This window comes from Fusarium tjaetaba (assembly GCF_013396195.1).
Source record: "Fusarium tjaetaba strain NRRL 66243 chromosome Unknown NRRL66243_c0000123, whole genome shotgun sequence".
In the NCBI taxonomy this organism is placed as follows: domain Eukaryota; kingdom Fungi; phylum Ascomycota; class Sordariomycetes; order Hypocreales; family Nectriaceae; genus Fusarium; species Fusarium tjaetaba.
Genome location: NW_023501319.1, coordinates 103,945 through 127,726, shown reverse-complemented (window position 1 = coordinate 127,726; position 23,782 = coordinate 103,945). Strand labels below are relative to the sequence as shown.

The 23,782-nt window shown below is 50.3% G+C and overlaps 6 protein-coding genes across 6 annotated transcripts; 3 read left to right on the top strand and 3 right to left on the bottom strand.

Annotated features, from left to right (window-relative positions):
- Positions 1 to 94: 94 nt before the first annotated feature.
- On the bottom strand, positions 95 to 1,650 carry FTJAE_6345 (uncharacterized protein; the record flags this gene model as incomplete). The annotated part of the gene is made up of 3 exons (XM_037352947.1): positions 95 to 547; positions 607 to 981; positions 1,414 to 1,650. The coding sequence occupies 3 exons, from the start codon at positions 1,648 to 1,650 to the stop codon at positions 95 to 97; spliced, it is 1,065 nt and encodes a 354-aa protein (XP_037206558.1).
- A 4,022-nt stretch (positions 1,651 to 5,672) lies between these two features.
- On the top strand, positions 5,673 to 8,663 carry FTJAE_6344 (Het-c heterokaryon incompatibility protein; the record flags this gene model as incomplete). Its single annotated transcript, XM_037352946.1, has 5 exons — positions 5,673 to 5,796; positions 5,858 to 6,415; positions 6,486 to 6,665; positions 6,714 to 7,258; positions 7,308 to 8,663. 5 exons carry the CDS (start codon positions 5,673 to 5,675, stop codon positions 8,661 to 8,663), a joined length of 2,763 nt encoding a protein of 920 aa, XP_037206557.1.
- A 4,208-nt stretch (positions 8,664 to 12,871) lies between these two features.
- Positions 12,872 to 14,741, top strand: FTJAE_6343 (RING finger membrane; the record flags this gene model as incomplete). Its single annotated transcript, XM_037352945.1, has 3 exons — positions 12,872 to 12,929; positions 13,024 to 14,649; positions 14,701 to 14,741. 3 exons carry the CDS (start codon positions 12,872 to 12,874, stop codon positions 14,739 to 14,741), a joined length of 1,725 nt encoding a protein of 574 aa, XP_037206556.1.
- Positions 14,742 to 15,289: 548 nt separating this feature from the next.
- On the bottom strand, positions 15,290 to 17,092 carry FTJAE_6342 (uncharacterized protein; the record flags this gene model as incomplete). The annotated part of the gene is made up of 1 exon (XM_037352944.1): positions 15,290 to 17,092. The coding sequence occupies one exon, from the start codon at positions 17,090 to 17,092 to the stop codon at positions 15,290 to 15,292; it is 1,803 nt and encodes a 600-aa protein (XP_037206555.1).
- A 1,184-nt stretch (positions 17,093 to 18,276) lies between these two features.
- FTJAE_6341 (c6 transcription factor) lies at positions 18,277 to 19,626 on the bottom strand (the record flags this gene model as incomplete). Its single annotated transcript, XM_037352943.1, has 5 exons — positions 18,277 to 18,970; positions 19,024 to 19,040; positions 19,097 to 19,205; positions 19,315 to 19,343; positions 19,393 to 19,626. The coding sequence occupies 5 exons, from the start codon at positions 19,624 to 19,626 to the stop codon at positions 18,277 to 18,279; spliced, it is 1,083 nt and encodes a 360-aa protein (XP_037206554.1).
- A 2,748-nt stretch (positions 19,627 to 22,374) lies between these two features.
- Positions 22,375 to 23,688, top strand: FTJAE_6340 (peroxisomal biogenesis factor 2; the record flags this gene model as incomplete). The annotated part of the gene is made up of 1 exon (XM_037352942.1): positions 22,375 to 23,688. The coding sequence occupies one exon, from the start codon at positions 22,375 to 22,377 to the stop codon at positions 23,686 to 23,688; it is 1,314 nt and encodes a 437-aa protein (XP_037206553.1).
- Positions 23,689 to 23,782: the final 94 nt, after the last annotated feature.

Sequence of the window (23,782 nt, the reverse complement as noted above, 5' to 3'; positions counted from 1 at the left end):
CGCAGTAAATTTGCGACGGGAGCTCAACGGAGAGTAAAGAAAGCCGAAGCGTACCAAGTGCTTGTCAAGAAAGAGAAGAAAAGATGAAGGACACTCAAGAGCTCTTAGTCTTCTTGCGACCCGACTTCTTAGGCTCCTCCTGGGGCTCGGCAGCGGCAGCCTTGGTAGATGTGCGTCGTCGCTTCTTGTCAGGGCTAGCAGGGGCAGGTTTGGCTTCCTCAGCGGCGGCAGCAGGTGTAGCTGTCTTGCGCTTACGGCCGCCAGTGGCCTTCTTGGGAGTCTTAGCAGGGGTCTCAGCTTGCTCAGGCTCGTCAATAGCGGGAGCCGCAGCCACAGCCTGGAGCTGTTCAGCAATGGCATCCTGATCGTCGGCAGGTGCTTCGATCTGAGCAGCATCCTTGATCTCAGACATCGGGACGTTGAAGTCCTCGGCGTACTTCAAGGCCTCCTCATCAGTCATGTTCTTGGCCAGAGGGTTACCGTGCTTGTAGGAATGAACACGGGCATTGTACAAGCGAAGGTTGTACTGGTAAGCATTATTCCAACCCTGTGACAAAGTTAGTGGCAACTCTGACAGGAGTCAATATTTAAGGTAGCGCGGCTTACCTGCTTCTCTTGTGGCCCCATGTGAGCCCAACGGCGTTGACCCTCCTCTTGAACGGCACCCTTGGGCGCCTCAGAACCAAGGTCATTGGCGATGATGGAGCGAGCATGCTGCATGTAGAGGAAGTAAGGAGTCAAGGGGCGCTTTGGGGCGTTAGGGTCAATGGTTCGCTTCTTGCGTTCCTTCTTCTCCTCAACAGGGGGGGCCAGCTCAGGAATGGGCATAATCAGCTGCTGAGCGGCGTGCTCAAAGTTGGCGAGGAGGTTGTCCTGCGAGCCTTCGGCAGTCGGTTCACCAAGCAAGAGGTTTGTCTGACGAACATAGTCGGCAGTGAAAGATCGGAGAAGCTCAAGAATAGTGGTCAATCGCCCAACAGCCTACAAGGCGATGTTAGTAATATGTCTTTTGTGTTTCTCCGGGACTATAAGTGACAGTGATGAAAGGTCGAGTGTGTAAGTGGGTGGGGAGCTTGAGTGGATACAGGGACGCGGTGGCCATAGCTCTTTGGACTTTGTCAAGATATGGACTTGTCAACAATCAAGTCACAGCGCGTCCCTGGTTTATAAAGGCATAGCGCAGTATGAAGCAAGGTCAACTGATAAGGAAGTGAACCTCCGCAAGATGGTCCGGCTATGGCCTTAATACGGCGATTGCTCCAGGTGTCTCGTTCTGCCAAAAAGACATGGAAGACTCTGCCGACTTAACAAGAGATGCGCCGCGGCATGGGTGGGGTGTGGTCGGTACCTAGGTCGTAGTGTCCGACCGAGGACGAAAGACATGAAATACAAGATGAAATGGTATGGACCTACCGAATCTCTCACGCGCAGAAAGCTATCTGCCTCAACGACGCGTTGAGGCATAACAGCCTGAGGCTGAGGAACTCCAACAGGAGGAGCCATGGCCATGGGCATCGCAGGCTGAGGGACAGCGGCAATGGGCTGCTGGTGCTGAGGGTATTGCTGAATGTGTTGAGGAGGGATAGGAACGGGAGCAGGCTGTTGCTGCTGCTGTTGCTTCTCAACAGGTTGCTTCTTGGGGCGAGCCATGATGATTCTGGTGATGATATTTGGGATAAGGGGTTATGTTGTTATTTGAGCGTCTGGTGCCTTTCACCTGAAGTTTTGCGCCGACGATTTGACGGGACGCGTTGAATGAGTAGTGGGACGCGATGCGCTGTTCTGTTGCTGTAATAGAGTGTCAAAGCGTGCAAATCCAGGTGGTTTTGGCGCGTTGAGGGGAATGGAAATCCAGTGATTCACTGAGAAGTGCTGGAAAATGAGGGTGCTGGGAGTACTGAAGAACGGGGGAGAAAGAGAGAACGGGCGCGGGGTGGGCGATGCGCTGAATATGTAGGGGTCAGCACCAAGCGCAATCAGTAAATGGCTCTCCCAGGCAGGGGCGCAAAAAATTGGCAGCGCCTAATAAAAATAAAATCAGCGCCCGCCTTCCTACCCGAAAAAAAAAAAAGGAAAAGCTGCAGCAGGCGCGCATTCTTAGTGGCCAACCACTCGAGTGACCCTCCAAGTCCAGCCAGCACCCGGAGCACAATGGTGAAAATTTCATCACCTCAGGGCGGGGGCCTTGAAAACGGGGCTCGAGGGATCGAAGTCGATTTTCTCTTGGGACTACTGTACAGCAGCACACTCGGGCTGTCCTTGATATTCCCGCGGCACCCGATACCTCTGAAGCACAGTGGCCTCTTGCACCTCTCAGCAGCCTCACCAGATTCCCCCCTAAGTCGTCAGCGATCTCCCCGTACTTCCCGCTCTCGTCTCATTCAAAATATGGAAGGCAACCCAGCCCATCTATGCCTTCTATTACTAAGGACATAATGACCACCACTGTAGCACCTACCTAATAGTAGTAATTCTAACAGCAGAAGCAAGTGCCAGCTGATAAAACAGAACGAACCTATGCAAGAGCAATTCAACACAACAACATCGGTGCCTTACTCGTGACAAGCCTCCATGACTGAACTCAAACGCAGCAAGTTGGGATCTTTTCGCGTACATCACTCTTCTCTCACTCAGATAAAACCAAAACACAACAAACGCAAGCCCTCGACGCGCAAACGTTAATAAGGCCAGGTGAACTTGTGTGCGGGCAGTGCTGACTGGTCAATCAACCAGTCGCAGCGAAGGAACAGATTGCCCGCCCGCGCTCAGTCGTGCAGCCTTTTGGGTGCTACTGATGCAAGTGCGGAATTCACAATGTTGTATGTATCGCGACTGTACTCGTCTAATATTTTTCAGTATCGTGCTTCAGAGTCAGGGAAGCTCCCTAGACCTTTCCTTCGTTGAGGGTGTTGTCATTGTGATACTACAGATGTTGGCTGCTTGTGCATCGCAAATTCGTTGTCAATTTCGACTTACACCTGCGTTGAGAGCCCTCGCAATCGCAATCCTCAGAGCTGTGATATTTCAGCGATACCAACGAAGGACTCCCTCAGCGGCTTTTCTAGCGCTTTACGTGACCCTTCTCAGGGCATGCTGAAGCGATGTGTCACTGTCACACCCTACGGAGTGTGTTGCCCTCCACTCACCGCTTCTCAAAACCCAATCCGAGGGTGCCGTCACTGGAAAGCTGCTGAGGACGCTGGACGTATGTCCAGGCGGGGTCATTCCAGCACCTTCACCCTTGACCTGTATATTTCAGCACGGTGCACCCAGGGGCACATGGATGGAATGACGACCACCACTACGGGCGGCTCAAGGTTCGAGCCTTTTTTTCAGGCACTTGGCGCCCCCCCAACGTCTCGCTGTGCGACAGAACCTTTGCAACTCTCAGCAGAGCCCAACCCCAGCCAGGCCACAATCTTCCCATTCCACCCAAGTCACCTGAAGCAGGGACTGGAGGCTGATTGTTTGCTCGCGTCAAGTCCTATCTTGTGCCCTGAGCTTTCTATTCGGGGTCGTAATGTTATTGCTGGTTTTAGAGTGCTGAGGTCCTGGTTTCAACAGTAGGGCTTCAGCACATCCAGGCAAGTTTACCTTCAGTGCTCTCTATTTCCGCATCATAGCCCAGTATTTTCGCCTTACAGCGCGGTCGTGAGAGTCCCGAAGCCGCCAACAGATATCTGATTTCAGTAGCACCCAGCATCCTGTGAAGAGAACTGGCATGTTAGCCAGCCTTTGCCTGTTGTTCCCAATCTTCCGAATACGTGTAGCATCAGATTCTCATCCACCTGGCCACTGATAAGACTACATCGCGTGTGCCATAAACACTTATTAGACTTCACTTCTACTGTACTCTCGTCGCTGGAATTCAACGTTAAATCCTCAGGAGATGCGAAAGAATCGTCCCATCACGTTACTTTTCATCACTTGCTATTTCTTCCACTGTCTTGGTCCCTTGAGCCCAGGTTGAAACACCTTGATGGTTCTAATCTACTCTATGATATCGTGTAAACTCTTTAACCTTGACAGATACCTTGACCCCGCACAGCCATGGATCGTATATAAAGGCATACCTACCTACCTAGGTATGACATGTCTTTATGAAAGGCCCTTTCCTTCAGACTGATCTCGTTGTTCATCTGGCGGCCCATACCACTAGTAGCCCCATGTTCATTCCGAATACTGTTTGTTGCCTGACTACACCAAACAACCTGTGAGCATAACCAAATGGTGATTAGCACACCAAACGCGAGCAAACGCGAGCAAACGCGATGGCTTTGGTTTCCTCAGCCAACACACGTCGATACAAGGTTCATTCTTCATGCGCATAGTACTGAAACTTGGCAGTGAGACCATTTCTTAGTATGCCTCCCGCGTCTTATTAAATAGCTATACTTGTGTCTGGTGTCTGTCACCGATAGAAGTCAACTGTCCCCTCTTGTCGCATCTATGTCTAGCAACCAGACGCGATGAGGGGTAGAACGGCCCTCTAGGACTGAAAGAAAACCGGCAGGTAGCTTGACGAGATCCTTGATATATGTGCTTTGACTAGGTAAGTATCGGATCTTCAAAAGATAGTCATGATATCCAAGAGCCTTTCTGATGTCTTCTGATCCAGCTACATTCGGCTTATCTCAACCGTTACCAGTGCGAAAGCTAATGTTTGATCAGTGATCAACTGCGTTATTCCTTCGGCCACGCGCCCTCTTAAGCTTGATTCGACGACAGTCCATGGTCCCGTCGGCTCGTGTTACAGACCCCTGCTGCTGATGACAATGGAGGGGTGAGGTACTTGATTTTGGGTGATGATCGCACGCAATGTCAATGTACTGGACCCCTGTCACAGCTTGGAAAAGCTCCCCCCAGCTCCTCTACCCCTCGATCATTCTCTGACAAAAGTTGCGGGTCCTGGGCGCGTATGATTTCATGCTTGGCATGATGAAGCAGACCAGACCAGACCATCCTCCCACTGCCGACCAAGCCCAGCGGATCGCCGGGGGAAAATGGACTTAGCAGGATTAAAGCTGCTATTATCAGATCGAGGGAGCTTGGCATGAAGCAGGCCAGCTCGGGAGGGAGCCCACTACCGTCCGTCCGTCTCACCATTCTGCTGTGTTAGCGCTAGACATGTGCAATGGAGCGAGGTGTGGTGGTGGCTTGACTTGTCTTGTTAAGCTTGTCTTGGTCTCGCCCAAGGTTGCAACGCAATTGGTATCCATGGAAATAGCGTCGGCAAATAAGGTCAACTCTACCTAAGGTACCTAGTGTTTCGTTTCTGCTGGTTTGCCCTAGACTCCCACTGTCTGTCACTGTATAGTTATTATGGAGAGCACGGGCTTCTTTTATTCGGTTGCCAGCTGAAGCTGCGTCACTTGGAGGCCCAGGCCAGACTGAGGTTGCCCCTCAGCTCCCCTCCTCCACCTTTAAGCATAAGGCAAGGTAAAGCAGCTTAGATCCCTACTAATCTTCCGCCGTCTCCCTGTTTTTTCCCTTCTCCTCCTCCTTCAGAACGACCCTCCCCCGATCCTCATTCTCTTACTGTCTTCAAACTCCCTGAAGATAACATCCTGTTCCCCTCTGCTAGCTCAGAAGGGGTTCTTTCTTTCATATCTTTGCATCACAACTAGCTAACATCCTGGGATACTCCCAGCTTGAGGACGTGAACCACAGTCATGTCCACCTTCAGATCTCACAGCCTCCTGGTGGGGCTTGTTATCCTCGTTGCTCTGGCTTCTCCAGCCTTTGCTTTCGGTGCTGGTAACATTGCTTCAATCTCCAAGGTCGAAGGCCAAAACTGTGAGTGATCATAGCCACGACCAAACACTGCCCAGTAGTGGCTAATCAAGCTCTCCTTCAGGGCGTCACGGCGATATCACCGATGCACTCTTGATCCTTTCGCAGGCTAAGGCCCTCAATGGCAAGAAGTTCAACAAGATCAACGTTTCGCGAGTCTACTTTGGAAACTGGCTTCGAGATTACTCTCAGGCCATCGATGTCGGTACTGTCAAGTCGGTCTCTGCTGAGGCCATTCGCCTTCTCCTCTGTGTCCTCGGTTTCATGACCTTCGGCTACGGCTCTGGAGAGTTCGAGGTCACCGCTGAGCGACTCGGATGCTACCGCCCTGAGGACCACATCGACAACCCCAAGGACTATGCCGAGAATGTCGATGCCCGCCAGTATGATGAACGCCTCCGTGGGCCAATCGACGAGGATCGAGAACTGGCTATCGATCCTGAAACGGGAATGAAGAACTACATCGCGAACGAGCGTGCACGTATCATGACCTCCGCTAGACACGTCAAGAAGCTCTTTAGTGGTACTATCGAGCTTGGTCGTCGATACAAGGACTCACAGCGAAAGGCAGACAAGTACGAGGCTCTCCGCCTCATGGGAACTGGACTGCACTGCTTGGAAGGTCTGTAATACCGACTTTCTCGAGCCAATTCGCTCGTTTCCAGGGTCATGTAAAGCTAACTTGTCTGCAGATTTCTTTGCCCACAGCAACTACTGTGAGCTGGCCCTCATTGAGCTCGGCGAGCGCGATGTCTTCCCCCACGTTGGTCGCAACACACAGATCGAAATTGAGGGAGCTCGTGGTCCCGTCTATCCTATTGTCACCGGCACTTTCGGTGGTGTTGATTTCTTGCACTCAGTTACTGGTGAAGGTTGGTTCTAATGCTCCACACCAACGAGAGGAGAGCTAACAGATTCAGTGTCGGACAAGCTCACTCAGAACGAAATTGAGGAGCTTGAGGGTACTCTCCAGCAGGGCGCCAAGTCTGACACTAGCATGCTTCGTGATCTTCTGGACAAAATCCCTGATGGCATCTTTGGCGATAAGCACCAGAGTGACCGGGTCGATGAGCTCCAGAACAATGCTGCTACTGCCCAGATGGAGAACACCAGTGTGTCTCCTCGTGATCCTGAGGAATTCACCATCTACATCCAGAATGTCTTTAAGCAAGTCATGCCTGCTATTGAATTCCACGACGACATCATGAAGAGTATTTCGGGTGCCATGGAGAAGATTCCCGTGCTCCCCAAGATCATCGAGCAACTGGAGGAGCAGCTCTCCGTCTTCATCTTCTCCATCATTGCCCCTTTCATTGTGCCTCTCATTCAGCAGATCCGCAATGAGCTCAAGACTGGTTCTGATGAGATCATTGCTAGCAGTGAGCGTGAGCAGCACATTGTCTTCAACGACGATGATTCTAGCAACCCCACTCACTCTATGCTTTCCAAGGATCACTTTTCCAACGTAAGGCAAGCCACACAACCGATTGTTACCAGCAACTAACTGGATGTAGATCTTGAACGAGATTGCTGGCCGAAACGCCGCTGCGGTGGTACAATGGGTTGTTCCTCAGCTTATGGACGCCATCGATGACGAGAGTGTCGACGTGGATAGACTCCTCGACGACATCGTCAACGGTGTGATGCATCATCCTGCTCAGCGTGACCTCGGAAACCGCAAGGTTCAAGAGGGTCGTCGCCGCTCCTACGAAGGTGTTAAGGAGTGGTGGAACAACATGGGCGACCGCCAGCGTGACGATTACCGTCAGAAGCTGACTCGAGAAGGCGTTCAGAATGGTGAGAACCACAAGGAGGGTGTTGTTGACACTGGCCACGGCCACGGATGTGCTGGCAAGCTCGAGATGCGGAAGCTGTACGGAGGTGGCCCTGAGACCCTCGAGGACAAGATTGCTGGTGCTGCGGCCGACGCCATCTTTAAGGGCGCTACCGGCGCCATCTCTGGCATGGTTGAGCAGAACACTGGCTACAAGATGCCCTCTTCTTCCCGTAAGGAAGAGAAGGAGGAGGGTGGTCTGAGCGGCTTCCTCAACCAGGCTGGCTCCATCCTTGGCGGTGCTTTTGGCAGTGACGAGACTAAGAGACAGTCCAGCAGTCACCGTGAGGATGATGGTTCCTACACTAGAACTGAAGTAGAGTATGGTCGCCACGGTGATCGCTATGGTCAGGCTGAGTATTCTCAGACACAGCGCCCTGACGGTAGCCAGCAGTCTGAGTACCGTCGATACGAGCAGCAAGACTCCTCAGACGGCCGTCACACCGGTGGTTACGGATATGAGGAGCGCACTGAGACTCACCAGAGTTACTCTGGAGGCTACGAGCAGCGCACTGAGCGACATGAGTACTCCGGCTCAACTGAGAGCTACGGCCGTCGTCGTGATGATGATGACGGTGGCCACGGTGGTCGTCGTCATGATGAAGGCGGCTACGGTGGTGGTAGCAGCTACGGCCGACAGGAGGAGAGCAGCTATGGCGGAAACAGTAGCTATGGACGACAAGAGGAGAGCAGCTACGGCCGCCAAGAGCAAAGCAGCTATGGTGGAGGTTATGGAGGAAGCCATGAACGCCGTGACGAAGGCGGCTACGGTGGTAGCAGCGGTGGTTACGAGCGTCGTGATGAAGGCGGATATGGCGGCAGTGGAGGCTATGAGCGTCGAGAGGAGAGCGGCGGTTACGGTCGCCGTGAGGAGGGTGGATATGGGGGTGACAACTACGGACGCCGAGACGAAGGTGGCTATGGCGGAGGCTCTGCTGATGAGTATCTCCGCCAGAGCCAAGGAGGGCATGGACGTGAGCGCCGTGGCAGCAACGAGTATGGCGATAATGGTTATGGTGGTGACCGACGTTGGTAAATTGTTAAACAACACAACGGTTGGGAAAGCTCTCAGTGAGGGAGTTCACCATCATGCTTAGATAACAGAATGTTGGGCCAATTGAGCGAAAAGAAATGAAGGTAACGGTTGAATTAAATGCGTGTGAAATGCGGTGTTCGATGTCCCACGAGATATTTGTGAACCGACCTTTCTCTACGGTTCTTGGGTTCTATTGCAGTGATACCTATTTGAGGATATCAAAGAGCATCCGGAACGCTCTTCCAGAAAACGCCTTGAAACCCTCTGACGATGCCTGAGTACATGAAGCCATATGCAAGGCCTTACTCAACTGCGAGTTTGTATCAGGCTATTGTAAATGGCTGGGCTTGGACTTCTTACTCAGACTGTGACTGTGCATTGCTGATCTGTGCAACATAGACTGGAGATCTCGCTGCAGGCTATGTCCTATCGTAGTTCTCTTTACTACCTGCACAGTATGAGAGCCTATGTTTGTTGGCTCTCACATCTGAGTGGCATTGGTTGTCCCCTCCATCACGCTTGTGTTGGCAGTCTCAATGCAGTGAGGACGGAATGTCAGTGTCATGAATCATGATGTTGTAACACGTGCAATTAGGATGGGAACTTGGTTCGTCAGAAACTATAGTTTTCGTTCAAATGTCCCGATGCTCTCATGCTCAGATCCTAGTAAGGCACAGATCCTTCTGGATGAGACCTTATCTCTGAGTGAGATTCGACCCTGAGGGTATCAATCTATCTGCCTCAGGCAGCAATGATCTGGATAGGATCGCCCGCTTTTGATTGCGTATTACGTCAAGTGGCGTAGCACGAGGAGGCCGGGATCTTCTAACCTCGAACAAGCTCTTACAGGGATGCGACAAGGGGCAACAGTTGACTTTGTTTGTCTTGTCCGAACTCCGAAGTTCTGCCTTTTAGGTAGGTATTCAGTCAGAAGCATGAACTGCCAATATCTGCAGACAAACCAACAGTGGACAAGGCTGTATGTATGAATTGTTGCACTGAAAATTTTCTCGCGTTTGATCGTCATTTCAAAACTTGATACCTACTCACTACGTAGGTGCCGTTTACCGAGATAGCTCCAGCCACAAGGACCCTCGAATAAAGGATAGGCACTCGAATTACCTACCTCGGCTTGCTTCCAGGATATCGAATGCAGTGTAGTGAGTCGCGCACCCTGAACTTCGTGTACTGTAAGGTAGGGTCGTCTCATTATGACTACAGGGTTCATCAAATGACAAGGACCTTTGAGTGGGCGACAGCGCTTGATTGCCCTACCCGTCTGTCTCTGACGGTTCGACGGGTGAGCTCTTGGGGTGTCAGCCAGTCATTGGCGCCCAGAGACATAACCCTCCTTATCCATCGGGGAGAAGGATTTTGAGTGCGCTGCGCCTCCCCGTCTCCGCGGAGGAGAAGAGTGACAGTGACACGAGCAAGGGTTTAAAAGAGAGTGAGGGGCCTGTCGACAGTGACCACGATAACTCACATCAGCAGTGGGCGGAATTGATTGTCATCGACGGATCAGCAATACGTATCGCCGTTGATCATTAAGTTTAGGTTACAGTGGATGACTGAACGTGTCGCGGGAGACAAGCTTTGGTCACAGAAGCTTGGCCGGGTACAAGGTTATGTTAGGTTAGATCCGAACCGTTTCGTCAGGCCACTGCTGAGTTTGAACTTTGAAATCTTTCGAATGTACTCCGTACGTAATATTCGGAATGTGAAAGCTACGACGAGTCATGTAAAATCAGTGACGAATTGCTTTCTATCTCTGGACCGTCCATTGATTGATTCACTGGCAAATACTATGGTTGAAACTCGACGTCGTACTAGGGTTCGTCAATTGACTATTCAGCTGTCACCGTTACAATTAAGCTCTCGGCAACTCCCTTGTATCTTAACTCTGTAAAAACCACGAGGTGATGGTGAAAACTCTTTCAGTCTGCATATTGTACACGGCTTGCGTCCGAGTGATACGGTAAAAAACATCCATGTCCTTGATGGTGAGAGATAAAAAAAGGGACATTCAAGGATTACGACTGCGGGTCAAATATCCCAATACGTTCAAGTCTTGACCAACAAGCTTTTGGTTTGTGGGGAAGTGGATGGGACAAATCTTGACTGCCTGATCTTATCCTTTTCTATCCTTTCCTATTCTGAGGTAAGTTGATGTTGATTGATGGAGATGGAGAGCACAAGCTTTGTTGTACCACTAATGCAGATTGCTCTGTTAGGTTATTCTAGACTGTCTGTTTGCTACTCTCACACTCGCTCGTCTGATATCAATAACACCAACTGGAATTTCAAAAACTGAGACATTGACTTGCTCTAACTCACCTGGACCTGGCCAACTCCGTTATTATTCCCGACTCGGGCTTTTACAAGCATCCATCTGGCCTTAAAGTCCGAGCCAAAATATGAGTTGTGCTGTCTAATTGGTCCCCCCTCAAAAGTCAATGAGATTATCAGAGACAGCTACATACCAGATCAAAAAAAAAAAACGACAATTGTCTCGATATTCCTGCTTCCCAAATGCCCGGGTCGTCAAGAGATAGCCGGCTTGGCAACAGCCATCGCTTTGACTTCTTTTCCTTCTGCTGCTCTTGTTCCTGCACCTAAAACAGAGCTAGCTCAACGTAGCTGTAGCTGTTCCTGTAGCTCTCTTTTGATTTGGTCGATTTGCATCGTGGCCCCCGACACTTTTCGCACCTTTTGGAGTTGGGTCTCGAATCGGACTTTTATGTACATACGTGCCTGGACCGACTCGTCATTTCTGCGGGATCACATCGTCTCACTTTAGTATCACTATTTTGTCATGGAGTCCTGATTCTGTCAATTAATTCCTCTCGATTCCTTTGCTCTTGAAAGATTAGTTGATTCATATCACTTCGATAACAGTCCCTGCATAAAATTATCTTATACCCTCACACCCTCGTTCCATTGTTACACTCCGAAAACCGAAACGCGCCACCAACGAAACTGCCCAAATTCACTCCGTTCAATCACTCTCTCCACCCCCAACCCTGCCTGCCCTGCCATTCATCGAATCCAGTTTCACAGTTCAGAACTCCCCCTCTCTTTTCGCGGCTCAGCAGGAGGCAGGAGACAGGAGACAGGGCAGGACAGGACAGCCCAGGCAGGTAGGCTCACTGCACTTCAGTTCGTCGCCCCCCAAAAAACACTCACTCGCGCTTTCTCCCTTTCGTATTGCCTCTCCTTCCCCTTCTCCACCAGCCCGGCCACCCTATCCATCCACATCCGCTCCCTCCCGTGCCTGCCTGCCTGCCTGCTTCTTGCTTCTGTTCTTCCTCACCCTCAGCGGTGGCAGCCACAATCAGCGTCCGGCCCATTTCCAGTTTCCACCGTCCGTCCTGGTTTCCCAAACCCAAGTCTAGGTCAAATCAAGTCCACCTTACTTACCTACTCTCGCTTGATTCTCTCGCTCTTTCTCCCCCCCAGAAACGCCAACTCGTTTGCTCTTACTTTTTTACTCATTCTCATACTCAGTTTCAAGTCTCAATTCCAGTTTTCACCTGACTCCTCCAAACGTCACTTCGTCCTCACAAACTCGCTTCAGCCCGATCATTCATCATCGAATCTTCACTGTCACCCTGGGCCGTCACTTGAATTTTTGCGCCTTTGGTGCACGCCATATAATGCCTACGATTCCATGATTGAATATGTTTTAGAAGCATGTGTAAGTTATATCACTCTCTGTTCAACCAACCTTTGTCATAACCTCTTATTTCTCTCTCCATCTCGTCTTACACTACATGGCGATTGATTGATTCATTCATTGATCCTACCCGTTCTCCCCGAAGGGCGTCTGTCCCTTTCCGTTCCGTTCCTGCTCATCCGCGCCCGCGGGTTCGAGGCCAAGAACCTCGCATCATACCCCAGTCTTGGCATCCCACGAACTGACATCAAATCGTCCAGCGCTCACCGAGATACGAAATGTCGTGTATGTCTTTACTTCCATCCATTATGTCTCTTTACCTGCAATGTCGTTGTATCCTCGTGGCCGTTCTTCTCATCATCGTCGCTGGCGTGACATAACGACCACGCCGTCCTCGACTCCCCGCTTGCACCAACTCAGCGAACCACACGACATCGCCTGCAACCTTCCGATCAGACGACCTCACTCGCCATGCTTGATTAAAGCTGTGAACATTGCTGACCAATTTCATCAGCCTCCTATTCAGTAATCCAGTATGGAGCGGCGCCAGCACGGTCCCGTCGACAATCATCCGAAACCTCACGGCTCTTTCGGTGCGTTGATTCACTTGATATCTATCATTCCTTAGCGACGAGGCTACAGGAAGACTCGGCTGGCATTAACTAACCTGCAAACAGTCCGACATAGCATATAAGGAGCGAATTTCCACCAACATTACCACACTAACCGCCACGAATGCCGACTCGTCTAATGGCCTTATCACCGGTCTTCTCTACGTCCCCGACCTCGACAACGACCGTGAGTGTGACCAGCAACAATACCAGTTCATCCCCCGAAATGTCACCCGCCGAGATAATCTCCCTCCCACCAATTACAATCTCATCGCTCTCGCGCCGTGGTTCAGCATCGACTGTACCCTAGCCTACCTTGCTTCTGCGCGTCTCGACCCCATTCGCGCTTTCATCTTTTACAAACCTAACAACTCGTCAAATCAACCTCAAGATGCGGACTCGCCTGTTTGGAATCTGGAAGATGGTGGAGCCTGGATGACCGTCAACAAATATCCGATTTACGCCATTTCTGGTCAAGAAGGCCAGAATATGATGCGACAACTCAGTTACTATTCAGGCAGCGTGGACGACATACCGTATGGCGAAAATATCAGCACCCTTTATGGCCCGAACCCGAAGGATTATGTCCGTATCTGGACCGAACTCAGCGTTCAGGATGAGTCTGATATTCCACCGCTATGGGCGTTCTTCCTCATAGTAATTGGCGCCTTGCTAGCCATATTTGCATTCGTATCGATAACCATGCACCTTGTACAACGAAGACGACGTATATCACTTCGAAAAAGAGTTGAATCTGGCGAAGTCGATCTTGAAGCCATGGGAATTAAGCGCCTCACAGTACCTGCTACCCATATCACCAGCTTTCCTCTATTTACTTACAACGCGGACCCGGATTCGACGGTGCCTCCTCCTACCCCATCATCTACACGACGCATGCGAAGTAGCCGAGGATTCGACCAGCGGAGCATACGATCCGGTGCCAGTGTCCGGAGCAAAAGATCGAATATCGGAGCCTCGGGCGACAACGCTGCGACGAATTTTCAGCCTAGCTGTCACATCTGCCTCACCAATTTCGAACACCGAGTCACCATCATTCGGGAGCTTCCTTGCGGTCACATATTCCATCCTGAATGTATCGACGAGTTTCTGTCGAAGAACAGTTCTCTCTGTCCTATGTGCAAACATTCAATGTTACCCAGAGGTTACAGTCCAAGGATCACTAACGGAATGGTGCGTCGAGAACGTGCTCTGAGGAAATTACGTCAAAGAGTCGATCTCGAGGATCTATCTGAGGAAGGTGATAATACGAAGATGAAGGACTGGAGTAAACGACTTTTCCGAACTTCACCATCACCTTCACGGCCATCCTCGTCGCCACTTGTGAACTTGAAACTACCCAACTTCAGACGACAGCCTGCTACAAATACAGCGGCGAATGAGGAGCCACGAGTAGAAACGCCATCAGCATCGTCCACCCCTGCACAATCCCAAGAACCAGAAACAGGGCCAGAACCAGAACCAGAAGCAAACACTCGCCCACCAGCTCCAGCCCAGATTCCAAAGACAAGGAGGCCTAGACCTCGACTTTTGAATATGCTCCCAACACAGCCAGAGAATTCCGAGTTGAACACAGATCCAACACCAAGACGTGGAAGCCCTTCTTCGTTTGCTCGACAACGCATGCGTGAAATTGCAGCCAAGAACGCGCCTTTCGACGATCCGGACTCTCAAAGGGCGATATGTAAGTCGTTAATCTAAATGGTCTTAAAAGCTTACACTAACGTGATCACAGGGCTACGAGCACTCTCAAAAGTTTTCCCGGGCTATTTCTAATTCTGCTTTGATAAATATCATGGTCAGAACACATCTCTTGCATTTGATGGGGCAGCATAGGTCAGGCGTTTATGTCATGGGCAGGGTTTTGGGATCTAGGCCGATCTGCTAAGGCCATTGATTATACGACTTTTTTCGGGTACATGGGTGCATTGGAAAGGCATTTAATGAGGCGTTGGTTGGATTTACGAGAATTGTATATAAAGTGCTCGTTGAGAAGATAGGAGGTGCAGAGCAGTGGGCTAGCAATGGCATCCCATCTACTAATTATGTGTTGTCAGAATATGCATCAAAAACCCATATACCCAAACAATATACAATCATGATATGAAGCAATATGAGTAGCACTATGAAATGGCCAAGGTGTTTATATTTTAGATCAGAGTATCGTATGTTTCCAAGAACTAGCTATTCCCCTATATGCACAAGTATTTCTGAGGAGTCAAATCGTTCATATTTCTCGCTCTAGGCACGCTCCAAACGCCAAACATAATCCAAATCCAGTGATTCAAATTCCTACGTTCTGGTTTCTGATCATAATGCACTGTTCAATTCCCTTCACCACGCTTTCCCTTGCCTTCTAGCAACGGCTCATTACGAACTCCGCCTCTAGCAAGTGCATCTCGAACACGATCATTCTCGGCAGCACGAATTCTGCTTCTTGCGTCCTCCAGGCGTTCGACGCCGCGATCAATGGTCTCGATATGCACGCTCAACGGGATTGGAGGTCCACTACCAATACCATTGCGGAGCACCTCTGGCTCAGCAACTCGGTCACGCAAGTCGCCCAGACCAGCTTGAATGCTCTCGAGTTCAAGGATAAGCGCGTTGACCTGTGCAACTGCTGAAGAGCGCTGTGCGTCCACCTGGCGCAGAAGAGCCAGTTGGCGGGAAAGGCTGTTGAGTTTGTTCGAGTTTGCGCCGACAAGTGTCCAGATATTCCAGAGAACATTTTCACGGCGAGATGCTGTATCGGCAGAGGAGCGAGAACTGATGTCGTAGATGAGCATCAGATGATCCTCAGCTTTTGTAAGTAGGCGCAGAACGGCCTGCGCTTCAAGAATAAGGGTCGCGATACGATCCGAGACAAGGGCCGTATGTTCAATATACTTGTCTAGGAGAACTCGCTCGTTGAAGATATGATCTGTAGTTGGCTGGAACGGGTGAAAGAGCCACGACGCCCAGCCAAGAATAGGCAACGGTGAGGAAATCGACTTCCCATCATCTGTTTCTGGGGATAGAGTATCGAGATAACGAGATGTCCAGCGATTGATGCTTATGACAGCATCAACAGCAGACCCAACATGGGTGTTGAACTTTTGCAAGTCCGAAGACGTCTGCCTCGCCGTGTCGATGTAACCGTCGAACTCAAATAGCAACTCGTCGCGAGCTTGTAGATCGCTGTGTCGCACAAGGCTGCGTAAATCTCGGATGGCCGTTTCGGATCTCTTCATCTCGAATGGGAGAGAGACTCCATCAGAGCTCTTTTCAAGAACTTGCTCGAACTTTGACTGAACATTCATGAGATCATCGAACTCAACGGGTGATCCATCGCCTCCCGCAGGCACTATCGTATCCAAAGAAGGACAAAACGGAAGATTCAGTAGCGATGCGCCCGGGATACGGCAAAGAGGAGATAGAGATGCGGCGATAGAGCGAGTTGCCATGTTCTGTGCAATAATAAGGCCACCAAAGCATAGATAAATGGCCAGTAGAATCGCAAAAGGTTTCTGAGCGTAGCGAAATGCCAGCCCGATAACGTTGAGAAACCATGCAAGTGTGTTGTATATCGCCGCTGGGACGCTTTGAGCGATTTGATTTCCAACTGTTGGCGGTGGCTGTTCGCGATATTGGCGGCGATGATATTCATCCTCGGTCTCATATCTTGCGCGCGCATTTCTCTGCTTGGGAGGACTCGAAGGTGGTTGATTTCCTCTTCTCCTCACACCTTCATTGCCGCCATATTCAATGCCCAGTCCTCTTATCGTGCGCTCACTCCTACTTCCATCACTCGCAGTATCGATGCGCGGCATGTGAAATTCTGGATCGGGTGATCGAAAGATTCGCTCTCCGTTTGCGCTCACACTTGCGCGCGAAAGACTCGGCCTGAATGGCTCCCGTAGAATGACCTGCTCGTCGTCTGGGTCCGCCCCAAAGTCGCGAATGCTGTCCTGCGATGCGAAGCTGAGATTTCCTTGAGAAAACGGTTGTGAGGGTATGTTGCCTGAGGATGTAGGTGGTGATGATTCCCCAAGCGATGGGAGGATACTTGTGTCGAAACTGTCGTTCTCCCCTTCAACAAAGCGCCACGAGTCCTCGGGTCGAAGCTCACGCTGGCGCGAAGATACCATGTTGTTCACCTTCGGCGCTCGAGTACGGCAGAGTCGCACACGAGCAGGCGTTACGGTAACGTCGCCTCAGTCCAATAATTATACGAGCTCGACGTCCGGTCGCATCAGATAGGCGATTTGTTTGGTGAAAGTGGTCTATTTATAATGTAGAATGTGAGATAACAATATGCGCCAAGTTAGATCGTGAAGCGCTGACTGGCGCCCTTAGCGTAGGCAGGCGGAAGTTGGTTCTAGGAGCGGTGAGTCATCGGCAGTTGTGATGATCGTTCACGGTGATTGTCGACGGGAGTGCGCTTGATGTTTCAGATCGTGAATGGGTGTCAAAATGATGTTGATGTTGTTAGGTTGTTGTCTTTATGAATGATGTAAGAGCAAGGTCAGGTATTCGAGGCGGCAAATGGAGCTTCATGGCTGAGCGAGGGTAAGTGAGGTCACTAAGGTACCCACCAAATCATAGGTAAGGTACCTGCGGGGAATGACAAAGACACTGGGGATGAAAAGTTACTCAAGTTAGACATGTATTGCTCCAAGTTTAAATCAATTTATTATTTTAATTTACCTTATATCGAATAGCTTATGCAGCATAAATCATAGTCTGCAATTTGTTAAGTCCTTCACTGATCAATCGATACCTGAAGAGTAACTTCTGTCAGTTCTATTGTACTACATGTCAATGTAATTAGTAGACCCTTGTCACGCTGCCTAGCGCCGGTCAACAGCGGGGACATGTAGAGGCTGACCGAGACCTCGTGGTCAATTTATTTTAAGTCTAGGGTATCAACCGTCACCATCTTAATTAGACGTCACAAAATACCCAACATCAACTGCTTTCCAGCTATCAACTTACCAAGACACTTCTGAATTATTACTAAATTTACCTCAGTGGCCAAGTTCTCAGTTTTCGAAAACCTACAATATTGCCAATTGAGTTCAAAAATAGCGAGGTGTTCGAGCCCTAGAAACGTATTCCTGTCTCAAATGCCGAACATGCAACTAAAACTGAGCAAGTAAACCGTGAAGAGTATGTAAAACCGACCTTCCATCCCTCAACCATCTCTCGTTTGTATCATCGATTTGAACGAGACTTAGAAATCCGGATTAAATTCATCACTGTTTCCTCCTCCAGAGTAGGCAAAACTATTATCTACCAAGTTATGTGCATACAAACCAAGGACGCATTGTCGTCACTTCTCAACTTTCACAGAAACCGAGCCTCCCCTTGATTTGTCATCTGAACACCATTCTTCCATGTAAGTATCCGAAACTGAACCTCCTGCGTCGGCTGTTATATCCCAGGCTGTCATATTTCCGCCAGGAGCTGGAGTTAGATTTCCTGCCCAAGCTACAACACTCGTCTCTGGCTCACATTGCAGCGAGTATGATGGCAGCCCCGACCAACCACCCATGTGCTCCAATGTGCGCGACCTGAGCCAGAGAGAGTCCCCCTCGGTTACAGGCGCAGGTCTATAACCAACCGCTGACGTAGCTTGAGAAAGTTCCATATACCCATGCTCATAGCCGCCTCTGCCCAGTGCCTCCATGAAAAAGTCAGATAACACCTTTGACCTGGGCCAGAATTCCCCAGACTTTTTGAGGAACTCTGCCAGAAACAAAACTCTAGATCTGTAATCTGGCTGCCCTGCACCATGGAGCACAGCATGACGCAAAGTTGAGGCTGCTTGTTCCAAATCAAGTAGACATGAAGGGGAGAACTTCTCTGGTACAAGCTGAGAACCAAGAAGAGCCATCAGACGCAATGTTGGTTGGAGAACCACTGGTAGCGGAGCGCCATGTCCTGTAGCAACACTGTGAAGTAATGGAGCCGCGACATGTTCATCCCAGTGTCCGTAGAGATGAGCCTGCATCCGGATCTCGAGTCTTTAGAGAGATTTAGCCATCTGAAAACGACGTTCTAGGGACATTTGACTTACCCAAAAGAGACCGCTAACTACAAGATAAACTGTGAGTAACCGAACTAGCCCCTGAACAGGTCAAAGAACTTACCGCATGGTATAGGATCATATCAAACATACCATCTTCCCCAACGCGATCTTTCTTTAAACCGCCAGGAATCGATAAGCTGACTTGCATACCTGAGGTTGTGCCGGGTTGCCTGATTACAATCATTAAGAAACGGTGCCACATGAACATCGTATATACGAATAATATCAATGAAGTAGGCCCAAGAAGAGTGCTCGCGAGAGAGGCTCAGGCGATCGTACTCTTCAAGAGTTATTGAGGCTGGAATATTCTAATGGAAAATCAGCGTGAAGTAGCTACCTCGAACAAGAAATACGTACCCCGGCCTGGTAGTCCCAATCCTCACACGGAAGTCCTACCACAAAACTGGGTCCAGGAGGGTAGAGTGTTAAGTAAAGCTGATTTTGTCCCAAACCAAGCAGCATCTCGTGTGTATATAATCCCCAATATGTCCGGCGGCATGATTCAGCGAGGACTGGGTTTGTTGCCCTATCCGCGAACTCTCTGCTCTGAAGTTCTAAATGAGAAGCCAGCGCAGAAGCTTTGTTGAGCATGATTTTGCTAACGTTGCCAGGGTGTCTCCCGAATTCTGCAACAGAAAGACACAGCAGTGCTTGAACGGACCAGATTGTTTGGGAAAGAGTGTCATGCGACATTCGGTAGGCATTCTGTTGTAGCTGTGTCTTGTCGACATTGTCCAAGTATAGAGACCCAATGTAGGTAACTGTGGCCACGAGGAAACGTAAGTTTTCTGGCTGCGTTTAGCAGAAATCCTCCAGTTTCTTTCTTGGGGGCAGCCAAGAGTGGGTGACGTGAAAGTGGGCATAGTAGAGGTCGAATGGACGTATGGTACTGCAAGGTGTGGAAGGTATCATTTGGGGAAACGGAATGCCGGGCTCAACAAGGTCTGACGACGGTGTGCTCTCCATAGTATCATCTTGATCGGTCACCAAAGTCTCTTCCTCCTTCATACTTGTCTTCTTTGATTTTCGGCATCCTCGACGTGACTTGGTGTAATGACACGGTTTGCCTTCTTCTTTGCATCGAGTGCATGGCGTACCTCCACCGCACTTTATATGCTTATAACGGCAAGGATCGCAAGCTGAAGAGACGCGCTTCTGGACTTTTGAGGTTCCCGTACTAACTCGTTTCTGACTGGAGTTGAGTCCAACCCCTAGTGAAACTTCGTCTTGTGAGGAACTTGCCATAGCTTGATCAACGGACTGGATCTTCGAGGACGACGAAAAAAGGTCTCAAGACCCCGTCCTGTTTTGATTAGTTGGTAAACTCCAGTGGTAAGGCCCTACAAGTAGGCTAGAGTCTATAAAGGATGTGTCGTGGCACCGAACCAAGCTTGTTTGTCAAGAACCAACAGGTTGAACAGGTTTGTGGTAAGTGCCGGAGCCATGGAATATATGCACGCAGAATAAGGAATTAGAAATGGAAAGAGATGGATGGAACTACGAGTTCAATACAAATACATGGTACTAGTGCAACATGGTGGAGGCGTAGGGCAGAGAAGATGGTCGTCAGGCTTAAACAAAAGCAAATCATCCAATGCATCATGATTGGAAGATGTGGGTAGTTGAGTTAGATTCAAATCTCAGAACCATGTTGCAATACCTGACTCCTCCAGTCATGTCGGCCCCAGGGAGGTATGTGGCGTGGATATGGGCTCCCAGTCGAGGACCAGGTAGGGGAAGATCTGTCAAAAAGGGCCGCCTGCATCTCCACGTCGACCTTTATCCATTGAGAGTTATGACAGGTGTGACCTAGAAGACAGACGCAAGTGACCATGTTACTGGTCTGACGTTCTTTGGTCGCAAATCAAGAGTGAAGAGGGGCAAAGAATGGGCCGCCCCCGACTCAACAATGGCAACTCTGGCACAAGAACCGGGTTGCTGGTGCATCTGGCACTCGGGGATTTTCACATAGACATACTAGACAGCGTGTGTGTGTGTCGTTTGATTATGCGTTCAGGGGTTGTCGTTAAAGTGAAGTCTAACCAGCAAAGGCGGGCTGGCCTATAATGTTGGACAGCTGTTGAACCATCGCTCGGGGCGGGCCTTGCAAAGCTCCCGTCTCTCTTAAGACAGCAGGCAATATAGTCACTAAGAGCAGCCACTGTCTCAATAGCTAGCAACTCGGGCTCTAATTGTTTGAATGGGTATCCACAGAGGAGGAGATGCCTGGTCGCCGGCTGGAGGATTCACGTTTCTGACGTGTAGGAAGTCAACAGAAGAGTCGTGATGCAGATGCAAGCGCAGCACAGCCAATATAAAGATTGCTTTTTCCAAAGGAACTCTGTGTAACACAGTGCCCATGCAGCTAGTCGTTTGTCCCAGCTCCCAGGTGTCTGGGACATACTGGTTGCATACAGGGCTATCGGAGATATCATAGCGCCATTGATTGCTGGTCGCTGGTCAATCCTCAAACATACATCCATAGCTGAATTCTGCCAAGTGAGTGTGGCTTATCTTTCCCTCGAAGCCTGGTTAACATTTGGTTTGTCGACGATTTGTGATACTCTCAGAACGAACATGATTTGACGGTATCAGCCCAAGTTTGTTGGATGAAATGTGCTTTGCAGAGTAGAGGCACAGAAGTTTTGAGACGGTTTGTGACGAGTTGAGCCGCACTTGGCATCTCAAGTTCTGTGTAACTGCCCTCTCCTCATTGGAGCAAGGGGGAAGGAGAGGACTTGCAGCGGGAAGGGGTCACGGCGTATGGTCCGGCCCAGACGGGGACAGAGACACACAGTGGTGCTATATGACTAAGAAAAAGACTCGGGTAAGTTCAGCATAAATTCAGGAGACTCCTAGGCTAGTTAATCTTGGCACCTCACCATAACGTCAGAAGTTGTCCCGCTCTCTGAGGGGAAGAGTAGAAACAAGCGCTAAGGCAAGTCTCAGTGCGCGTGAGAACAAAAAGTCCGTAGGTAGGAATGGACTTGGGCAGACTCCAGAGGCACGAGGGAGGAACATGCACGGTACGGTAAAGTAGCCGATAAGGCCTAGGCACTGTAACACCTCGGCTCGGCTTCTGCTCGACAACCCCCGGCCCTGGCGTCATGGGGGGGTTTTAGCATTGGATGGGCCCCCACAATCCCCAGATGAGATCCAATGCGATGCGCTGAGACGAGCTGAATGAACTGCGTGCTTCCTTTTTGCTTTTATCACCTGCAACGAACCAATGCTCGCTCTATCCAGCTGTAACCGGATCAACCCACCGCCAAACCGACCGATAGACTCCCAATCAAATACCCGAAACTCGACGAACGCCCTCATCCTCATGCAGGTCAAATGACCGACTCGAGCTTCGTCCAAGCCCAACGCCGCGTCGCTGCGCGTCGCCAAACCCGTGAGGCCGAAGCTGCTGCTCGCATCGCTGCACAGAGGCAATCTTCTCGACCTAGAGCCAACCTCGAGCGCTTACCTTACCCCCTAAATCGCATAGGATCTGCCTGGGATGCTGTGTCGACAAGGGAGGGCACGCGCCCTGCATTTCGAGTAGGACAAGTCGATGCCGAACTGCTCGATGTAGAGCTCTTGGACATTCTCAAGGACCAGGTTTGCGAGGGTCTAAAATATTTTGGTGGAGGGCATCTGCACGATGACTGGTCGGCTGAGATCATGTTGGCTCTGAGGGCGATGCTTTTCAAACTCACTGTCTGGGACCACGATGCCACATACGGAGCGGCTCTTCAAAACCTCAAATATACCGACGCCAGAAACGACGGGCTTATACTCAGAGCACCCTCAAAGGTGCAGAAATCGCTCTATGGACTTGTCACAGTATTTGGAAACTATGCTTGGACGAGATGGGAGGACTGGCTTCTGGAGCATGACGATGGCTACGACGAGCCAAGTCCCCGACTGAAGCGACTATCGAAGCTGACATCTGCCCTCTCAACTGTTCACTCGGCAGCGGCATGTGTCTCATTTCTCGTCTTCTTACTGCATGGACGATATCGAACCCTCCTTGATAGAATTCTCAGAATGAGACTTGCGCCACCCACAAGCCAAGTAAGCAGAGAGGTCTCATTCGAGTATCTCAACAGGCAGCTTGTCTGGCATGCCTTCACCGAGTTTTTGCTTTTCGTACTACCCCTGATCGGCATCCAGCGATGGCGACGCTGGTTGACCAGGACATGGCGGAAAACAAAAGACATTATCAGAACGGGGCCTCAGGAAGAGGGCAAGGCCAATGGTGAATACGCGTTCCTCCCCGAGAGGACATGCGCAATTTGCTACCAGGACCAGAATACAGCAACTTCTGAGAACGAAGTGATGGCAGCAGCAGCATCCAGTGGTGTTATTGGCTCAGCCCAGACAGACATAACCAACCCATATGAGACAATACCTTGTGGGTGTGTATACTGTTTCGTCTGCTTGGCTACTCGATTGGAGAGAGAAGAGGGCGAGGGCTGGACCTGTCTACGTTGCGGTGAGCACGTCAAAGAATGCAAGCCTTGGAGTGGTGACTTGGTTGAGCCGTCCGCAAAGCATGCTTCAGCCAAGACGGTGGCTTTCTCAGATGATATTACCGGGGGTGTGCTTGTAGATGAGCAGGATGATGAATCGTTCGTAGAGAGTCTGAGCACAACCTCAGAGTGAAGGGTTATGAGAGGCGTTGATCTGCGGCATTAATGGACATGTAAGGATAGCTATACTTTGTAATATCACGGGCACACAGCGAATGCGATGTTGT